The sequence below is a fragment of the Triticum aestivum genome, chromosome 6B (assembly GCF_018294505.1).
Source record: "Triticum aestivum cultivar Chinese Spring chromosome 6B, IWGSC CS RefSeq v2.1, whole genome shotgun sequence".
Taxonomy (NCBI): domain Eukaryota; kingdom Viridiplantae; phylum Streptophyta; class Magnoliopsida; order Poales; family Poaceae; genus Triticum; species Triticum aestivum.
Window position 1 is genome coordinate 487,599,985 of NC_057810.1, and position 9,925 is coordinate 487,609,909.

The 9,925-nt window shown below is 51.7% G+C and overlaps 1 protein-coding gene across 1 annotated transcript; it reads left to right on the top strand.

Moving 5' to 3' along the window:
- The first annotated feature begins 509 nt into the window (after window positions 1-509).
- On the top strand, window positions 510-3,310 carry LOC123134279 (uncharacterized). The gene is made up of 2 exons (XM_044553552.1): window positions 510-2,916; window positions 3,026-3,310. Exons 1-2 carry the CDS (start codon window positions 1,036-1,038, stop codon window positions 3,140-3,142), a joined length of 1,998 nt encoding a protein of 665 aa, XP_044409487.1. The 5' UTR covers window positions 510-1,035; the 3' UTR covers window positions 3,143-3,310.
- The last annotated feature ends 6,615 nt before the right edge of the window (window positions 3,311-9,925 follow it).

Sequence of the window (9,925 nt, forward strand, 5' to 3'; positions counted from 1 at the left end):
TTCGAAATAATCTTTACATAAAAAAAATGTACATCGATGTTTTGGTTCCATTCCGACAATTGATTCCTAATTTCGTGGAATGTAAATCTTCAATTTTATTTTCTTGTTTAGTGTTTTTTTAGACGAATTTTGCCAAACTCTTCGTACTTTTTTTTAGAAAAGGAGGATCACCTGGGCCTTTACATCAAAAAATGCACATGGATGAACGTTTGAAATTCTCTTTGACCACTAACTTTATCTCCCAGTTTCACACGACTGGGCGTTAGTTACCTGAAAAACAATTTGCGGCTAATCAATTCCGTGACAGTTGGATGAGCATCTGAGGATTGTGACACCTTCTTCTACCTTGAACCTGTCCTTCTCTTCATCGTTGAGCACCACGCTCTCACATGAGGTAAGTTCATCATGAGAAATAAGAGATGAGATTAATCATTCGTGCGGGCATAACCAAAGCACAGCACGTTGCATTTGTGGAGCAAATGCTTGCAACCAAACAATTGTGCCTGTATTTCTGTCCAGGGCCGAGGAGGATGCAGCAAAATCAAAATCTATGCATAATGTAAAAAAAAAAATCAGCGAAAAACATAAAACCGATAAGAAACAAAATGGCACTGTCCCTGCGCCGTCGAGTTCTTTCGACACCACGGACAGTCGATTGGACTGAAAATGGCGACGATGAATCGGCTGTAGCAATTAAACCCATCTCCACGGTACACGAAAGAACGAGGCATCCGATCCATGCACGCGCGCCGGCAAGCACGCAAAGCATACCGGCCGCAACAAGAGCAGGAACCGAAAATGCTCAACCTCTCGTCCCACCAACGCGCTCGGCCGAGGAGATCGCGCAGACCTGGCGAGCTCGATCCCACGCGATCCCAACCTCTTTTCCCGTCCAAATCTCGCTCGCATTCGCCCCAACGATTCCGGCCGATCCGGTTCGCCACCCGCCTCCGGAGAAGCCGACGACAACGGCGGCTAAACAGTATCGCGGGGAGGAGAGAATACATGTAAGGGCGCCCGGAGACGGCGCGGACAATGAGGGCCGCCGCCGGGGCATGCTCCGGCGGCGGCAAGGACACCCTGGTGGCCTCCTTCCTCCGCTTCATCCTCCTCTTGCTTCTCCCTCTCACCGCTCTGTATATCCTCTACGCCCTGCATGCCATTCTGTCCTCCACATACCCGCCTGAACATGATCGCATCATGGCCGCCGCCTCCGTCTCACACGTCACCACCCACAACCATACATCATCCATGCCGCCGCCTCCCCTTATGGTCACGGTATCGACGCCGAGGACACCGCCTCCACCGGCCATTGTCACGGTGCCGACGGCGAGGATGCCGCCGACGCCCGCCACGGTCACGGTGGTGTCGACGGCGAGGATGCCTCAACCACCCGCCACAGTCACGGTGGTGACGACGGCGAGGATGCCACCACCACCCGCCACGGTCACGGTGGTGATGACGCCAAGGATGCCACCATCACCAGCCGCGGTCACGGTGGTGTCGACGGCGAGGCTGCCACCACTACCCGCCACGGTCACGGTGGTGTCGACGGCGACGATGCCACCACCACCCGCTACGGTCCCGGTGGCGGTGGTGACGACGGCGAGGATGCCACCATCACCCGCCGCGGTCAAGGTGGTGTCGACGGCGAGGCTGCCACCACTACCCGCCACGGTCACGGTGGTGTCGACGGCAAGTACGCTACCACCATCACCACCTGCCACGATCATGGTGTCGACGACGCCGACGACGCTGCAGCACTTGGTGTTCGGCATCGCGGCGTCGGCGCGCATGTGGGAGAAGCGGAAGGAGTACATTAAAATCTGGTGGCGCCCTAACTCTGGCATGCGGGGTTTCGTATGGCTGGACCGCGGCGTGCGGGAGTCGAGGGTGCCGGAGGGGCTGCCGGCCATCAAGATATCCTCTGACACCTCCGGCTTCCCCTACACGCACCGGCGCGGCCACCGCTCTGCCATCCGCATTTCCCGCATCGTCTCTGAGACCTTCCGCCTCGGGCTCCCAGGCGTGCGCTGGTTCGTCATGGGCGACGACGACACGGTCTTCCTCCCGGACAACCTCCTCGCCGTCCTCGGGAGGCTCGACCACCGGCAGCCATACTACGTCGGCTCCCCCTCCGAGAGCCACCTGCAGAACATCTTCTTCTCGTACGGGATGGCGTTCGGCGGCGGCGGCTTCGCCATCAGCCAGCCTCTGGCGGCGAGGCTGGAGCGGATGCAGGACGCCTGCATCCGCCGGTACCCGTGGCTGTACGGCAGCGACGACCGGATCCAGGCGTGCATGGCGGAGCTGGGCGTGCCGCTCACGAGGCACCCGGGGTTCCACCAGTACGACGTGTACGGTGACCTCCTGGGCCTCCTCGCCGCCCACCCGGTGGCGCCGCTGGTGTCGCTGCACCACCTCGACGTAGTGCGGCCTCTCTTCCCCAACGTGCGCTCGCGCCCGGCGGCTCTGCGGAGGCTGTTCGACGGGCCGGTGATGCTGGACTCGGCGGGGGTGATGCAGCAGTCCATATGCTACGACGCGGCGAACCGGTGGACGGTGTCGGTGGCGTGGGGGTTCGTGGTGACGGTGACGAGGGGCGTGATGCCGGCGCGGGAGATGGAGATGCCGGCGCGGACGTTCCTGAACTGGTACCGGCGCGCGGACTACAAGGCGCACGCGTTCAACACCCGGCCCCTGGCGCGCAACCAGTGCGAGAGGCCCGCGCTCTACTACCTGGCGTCGGCGCGGCGCACGGTGGTGCGCACCGGGGAGACCACCGTGACGAGGTACCAGCGGTGGCGCCACCGCAACGATGTACGGCCGCCTTGCCGGTGGAGGATCCCCGACCCGGACGCGCTGCTCGACAGCGTCATCGTGCTCAAGAAGCCTGACCCCGGGTTATGGGACCGGGTAAGTAACCCTCGCTCTGCCATTTTGATGTGTCAAACTGAGCATTTCTTTCTACCATTAGGTGTTCAGATTCAAGTGATACTGACTGGTGATCGATATGAACTTGCAGTCCCCGATGCGGAATTGCTGCCGGGTGCTGTCCTCTCCGAGGAAAGAAGGGGGCGGGAACAAGACGATGACCATAGACGTGAGTGTATGCAAGGACTGGGAGTACAGTCAAGTATAGTTTCATTCATTCGCTCGTTAACTCAAATAGGCAGAAATGCATAGGTGATCAAAGTTTCTTTTCTTTTTCTCCTGCATTCGCACACCTGTAAGATACAATCATAGTGACACTTGGATGCCTAGTAACAGCACACTGTGAGCGTTAATCAGAGGAACTCCATTACTGCTGCGTTGTGTTTTGGACATTGTACCCATTCAGCACTGAACTTGAACACACCAACTAGCGAAAACAACCCTGCACTGACTGAGATATCCACAATTCCATGTAGGAGTAACAAACTTGCAGATTAAGCGTGCGATGACGAACACTGACAGAAAAACTTACAGTGGATTACAGGATCTACATGCACTTAGGAAAGATGGAGGTAACAAGAGATCAGAGATAAGCCATGGTCATTCCATTGCTGCCGTAAGCAGAAGCACAGGCTAAACTGGAACCATGTTGCCCTTATCTCTGAAGTTTTTCTTATGCATGAGCGTGAAAATAATGACCGTCGCAGCTCAAATGCAACACTAACATGTTCCGAACGCCTCCACAAAAGGGACAATTGTTTCATTCGCTCCTGGTACCGCACCAGAGACGCGATCCAGAGACGATTTTTTTGCCTTCTTCAACACCAGAGACGCTGGGTCCCGTCTGCCACCCCAATGGCGGGAGCAGGCGGGGACCCAGGCAGCTTCTATCAAGTAGAGGTATAGAATAGGCATGGTTTGCTTTTAGAGGTGCTGCATCAGCAGTGAGGATGGTGCTCCGTCGAATTAATTTGCGTCTGCTATTTCTCTTTCTCGATGGCATTCTAATGGACGGCGCTAGGGAGTAGGTGGATCGGTCTTCTTGCATGTCTTCAAATCCAGTGAATACAATGACAGTTGCAGCTGAAGTGCAACATTAACATGTTCCAAACGCCTCCACAGAGGGGACAACCGTTTCATTCGCTCCTGGTACCGCACCAGAGAGGCGATCAGGACGCGATTTTCTTGCCTTCTCAACACCGGCGACGCTGGGTCCCGGTCTGCCGCTCCAGCGACGGGAGCAAGCGGGGACCCCGGCAGTTTCCCTCCGGTAGAGGTATAGAATAGGCGTAGTTTGCTTTCAAAGGTGCTGCATCGATGGTCAGGACGGTGTTGCGTCAAAATAATTTGCTTATGCTCTTTCTCCATCTCGGCGGCATTTTAATGAGCGACGCCGGTGTGCAGGTGGCTTGTCTTCAAATCCGGTAAGATTTGTGTCTGGTGGTCAGCACATGACACTCTCCTGGGTGGCGTTGCTGTCGACTGTTGCGGTTGGGTTTGGTGTCTTGCGGTTGCAGTGGGGTGCATGGATGACAGCATACAACGTCGTTCCTCTTCTTCGATCGCGGCAGATGAAGTTGACGGTGCTGGGATCTAGCGGAGGGGAAGAACCCCGCCCGACGTGTCACAAATCCTTGGTCTTGTCGCTTGTGGCCGTCCGGTTCATCGGCTTGAAAAGCTTCCTTATATGCAAAGGTGCAAGATTCCTCAAGCCGACGTGTACTCCTTGCGCCATTCTAGTTTTACTCCTTGCAAAGTCTTTGATGGCCGTCCGGTTGCATCAGATTGCAACAGGAGGTGCTAGATTCCTCAAGTCTTATGATCACTGTTGTCCACAGCAAAATTGACCGGAACGCAGCTAAAATAAGAACAGATCTAGTAGTAGATATCTGTACTGAGGGGAGCCTAAATGCAGAATTTGTGGATCAAAAGCGACGTTTGCCCAACAATAACAAACGGACCAGCAACTTCACACGTGGACACTACCAGGTAGCATAAACAAATCAACTCAAGTGGAAAATTCAACATAAACGGCCGTTTTAGCGTACTGCTTATGGTGTTGATTGGCAAGTTGTTCCCTCACTAAAATGGCTTAACAACCACTCTTCGGAATATGACCGAAGATATGCTGTTTTTTTAGATATGCTTTAATTGTTGCACATCTAAGTGACTACTAAAAAAAAGACAAAAGACAAAACAAAATGCTTACACAAATCTTAGCGTAAAATCAATTACATAGGATTTAGATGTGCAATATTTAGAGTAGAGCACATTTAGATGTGCTTTAGCAAAACAATTTTTTTCTTCAAAAATCATAGAGTACAACATAGACATATACGTGCCCGCGACACATATTGAAGGCTGAAGTAGCAGAGCTTCAAAATTGATGAATTCATCACGTGCGTCATTTGGTTGTATGTGGTGAGATCCAATGGGGGGTGAGTAACAAGGAGACATGGATCAAGCTGATGGGAAACACCAGTCATGAGTCTGTTAACGCCAAGCTATAGACTGAAGACGAAATCAGGAAAATTGGTAGCTAGATGCTCAGGAATTGCTCCGAGACGAGGATGTGTGTTTGAGATCCAGAGTAGGAAAACTACAAGCCAAGGACTACTATCATGTACCAATCGCGAAGTGGCAACTCACACAACACATACCTCGTATATAGCTAGTCGACGGCCTAGTCTTTTGGTAGATAGCATCGTGACGTAACATGGGGCCTCCTATCAGGTCGTTGGGTCCTCATCTTCCTCCTCTACACCCTGGGTTCAGCTGGGGTGCTAACACTCCTCCTTCATATAGGGCACCAGCTTGTCCCCAAGCTGGCACGCGCGAAAAGCGTAGGTGAAGTTCCTAGAGGTCTTCCATGTCACCAATGACTAATATTAGTTAGACCATTGAATTAGCCCTAGAGAGATTGTTGTAGAACCTTGTTGGTGCAGATGACGCTGCAACACCGAACTGGAACTGCAAATTGAGCATCAGTAGGAGGAAGGTCTGGTTTTACATGGCAAATTTTCCCCAGCACTTGCTTCAGCTGCAAGACATGCAACATCGGGTGGATGCGGCTATGTTATCGAAGATGCAGGTGATACGTCGAAGCACCCACTCTTTCTTACACTTCAAATGACCCATAAAATTTGAATAAGAGCTTGTGGTGTGCGCACGAGGCCACATAAGACTGAATATAAGACGGAAGCTTGAGGAAAGCGAAATCACCCACTTTAAACACGTGGTCAAAGTGCTTCTTATCAGCTTGGTGCTTCATGCGAGCACGAACAAGCTCTAGGTGCAGTTGCAACGGGCAAAGAACCAAGGCATGAGCTTGAACCCAAGAATCCAGATTAGACACTTCACATGTGTGACGCCCCAACTTAATCGTGCACTAATCATACATGCAAATGCGCATGATCAAGATCACACACTCATGGGAAGATATCATAACACAACTCTAGACACAAATTCAAACATAAAGCTTTATATTACAAGCCAAGGCCTCGAAGGATCAAATACATAAGTCAGCGAAAGCAACAACATGTGAGTACAGACATAAGATAAACAAGTCTGCCTTAAGAAGGCTAGCAAAACAACCATATCTGGATCGAAAAGGTGCAGGCCTCCTGCCTGGGAGCCTCCTAATTACTCCTGGTCGTTGACGGACTCCACGTAGTAGTAGGCTCTGTCGTGGTAGTAGTAGTTATCGGTGGGATCAACTGGCTCCTGGGATCCGTCATCTGATCACAACAATTGGGTAGAGGGGAAAAGAGGTAGCAAAGCAATTGTGGGTACTCATCCAAAGTACTCGCAAGACTTACATTAGATCTATACTAAGTATGCATCAGTATCAAAGGAATGGGGCTATATCTTTGGACTGAACGGCAAAATTCCAGAATAGAAGGAAAGACCTAGCCTATCGAAGATTAGCATCTTGCAGCGTCTTGCAGCACTAGAAGATTGCAGATTAGCATATTATAAAGTAACAAGTACATTTAGTAACGCCCAGATATCCTTTCTCGACTCCCTGCGAGAATGCAGAGCTATCATATCCATTTAGTGTCACAAGTATCAAGTTCTAGTTGTAGTATATCGGGATACAACTCTGAGCGTCTGTTGCCGTGGACACATCTATTCGAATAGATTTACTTCCCTATAGGGCTGCACTAACTTACCCAACATGCTTGATTAACTCCGGATGGACATGTTGGAAATATGCCCTAGAGGCAATAATAAATTAGTTATTATTATTATATTTCCTTGTTCATCATAATCGTTTATTATCCATGCTATAATTGTATTGATAGGAAACTCAGATACATGTGTGGATACATAGACAACACCATGTCCCTAGTAAGCCTCTAGTTGACTAGCTCGTTGATCAATAGATGGTTACGGTTTCCTGACCATGGACATTGGATGTCGTTGATAACGGGATCACATCATTAGGAGAATGATGTGATCGACAAGACCCAATCCTAAGCCTAGCACAAAGATCGTGTAGTTCGTATGCTAAAGCTTTTCTAATGTCAAGTATCATTTCCTTAGACCATGAGATTGTGCAACTCCCGGATACCATAGGAATGCTTTGGGTGTACCAAACGTCACAACGTAACTGGGTGGCTATAAAGGTGCACTATGGGTATCTCCGAAAGTGTCTGTTGGGTTGGCATGAATCGAGACTGGGATTTGTCACTCCGGTTGACGGAGAGGTATCTCTGGGCCCACTCGGTACGACATCATCATAATATGCACAATGTGACCAAGGGGTTGATCACGGGATGATGTGTTACGGAACGAGTAAAGAGACTTGTCGGTAACGAGATTCAACAAGGTATCGGCATACCGACGATCGAATCTCGGGCAAGTACAATTCCGCTAGACAAAGGGAATTGTATACGGGATTGATCGAATCCTCGACATGGTGGTTCATCCGATGAGATCATCGTGGAACATGTGGGAGCCAACATGGGTATCCAGATCCCTCTGTTGGTTATTGGCCGGAGAGTTGTCTCGGTCATGTCTGCATGGTTCCCGAACCCGTAGGGTCTATACACTTAAGGTTCGATGACGCTAGGGTTATAGGGAATAGATATACGTGGTTACCGAATGTTGTTCGGAGTCTCGGATGAGATCCCGGACGTCACGAGGAGTTCCGGAACGGTTCGGAGGTAAAGATTTATATATGGGAAGTCATCATACGGTCACCGGAATAATTCAGGGGTTACTGGTATTGTACTGGGACCACCGAAGGGGTTACGGGGGTCCACCGGGAGGGTCCACCTGCCCCGGAGGGCCCTATGGGCTATTTGTGGAGAGGGACCAGCCCCTTAGTGGGCTGGGCGCCTTTCCCCTTAGGGCCCATGCGCCTAGGGTTTGGGGGGGGGGGGCAACCCTAAAGGGGGGGCGCCCCCTTGCCTTGGGGGGCAAGGCAACCCCCCTGGCCGCCGCCCCCTCCTCAGATTGGATCTGAGGGGGCCGGCCCCCCTCTCCCTTGCCCCTATTGTTGGAAATATGCCCTAGAGGCAATAATAAAAGTATTATTATTATATTTCCTTGTTCATGATAATTGTCTTTTATTCATGCTATAACTGTATTATCCGAAAATCGTAATACACGTGTGAATACATAGACCACAATATGTCCCTAGTGAGCCTCTAGTTGACTAGCTCGTTGTGATCAACAGATAGTCATGGTTTCCTGGCTATGGACATTGGATGTCGTTGATAACAGGATCACATCATTAGGAGAATGATGTGATGGACAAGACCCAATCCTAAGCATAGCACAAAGATCGTGTAGTTCGTTTGCTAGAGCTTTGCCAATGTCAAGTATCTCTTCCTTTGACCATGAGATCGTGTAACTCCTGGATACCGTAGGAGTGCTTTGGGTGTATCAAACGTCACAACGTAACTGGGTGACTATAAAGGTGCACTACAGGTATCTCCGATAGTATCTATTGTGTTATGCGGATCGAGACTGGGATTTGTCACTCCGTGTAAACGGAGAGGTATCTCTGGGCCCACTCGGTAGGACATCATCATATGCGCAATGTGACCAAGGAGTTGATCACGGGATGATGTGTTACGGAACGAGTAAAGTGACTTGCCGGTAACGAGATTGAACAAGTTATTGGATACCGACGATCGAATCTCGGGCAAGTAACATACCGATAGACAAAGGGAATTGTATACGGGATCGATTGAGTCCTTGACATCGTGGTTCATCCGATGAGATCATCGTGGAACATGTGGGAGCCAACATGGGTATCCAGATCCCGCTGTTGGTTATTGACCGGAGAACGTCTCGGTCATGTCTGCATGTCTCCCGAACCCGTAGGGTCTACACACTTAAGGTTCGATGACGCTAGGGTTATAAAGGAAGCTTGCATGTGGTTACCGAATGTTGTTCGGAGTCCCGGATGAGATCCCGGACGTCACGAGGAGTTCCGGAATGGTCCGGAGGTAAAGATTTATATATAGGAAGTCCTGTTTCGGCCATCGGGACAAGTTTCGGGGTCATCGGTATTGTACCGGGACCACCGGAAGGGTCCCGGGGGCCCACCGGGTGGGGCCACCTGCCCCGGGGGGCCACATGGGCTGTAGGGGGTGCGCCTTGGCCTACATGGGCCAAGGGCACCAGCCCCAAGAGGCCCATGCGCCTAGGGAACCCTAGAGGGAAGAGTCCTCAAAGGGGAAGGCACCTCCGAGGTGCCTTGGGGAGGATGGACTCCGCCCCCCCCCCTCTTGGCCGCCGCACCAGATGCCATCTGGAGGTTGGCCGCCGCCCCTTGGGGTGGGAAACCCTAAAGGGGGCGCAGCCCTCCCCTTCCCCTATATATATGAGGCCTAGGGGCTGCCCATAACACGCGATTTGATCTCTCGTTGGTGGAGCCCTGCCCCTCTCCCTCCTCCTCCTCTCCCATGGTGCTTGGCGAAGCCCTGCGGGATTGCCACGCTCCTCCACCACCACCACGCCGTTGTGCTGCTGTTGG

Bases quoted from the DNA above. Each gene is read 5' to 3' on its own strand.
- LOC123134279 (XM_044553552.1), top strand. From the start codon at position 1,036: ATGAGGGCCGCCGCCGGGGCATGCTCCGGCGGCGGCAAGGACACCCTG. The intron at 2,917-3,025 runs GTAAGTAACCCT...ATGAACTTGCAG, and splicing joins ACCCCGGGTTATGGGACCGG to TCCCCGATGCGGAATTGCTG.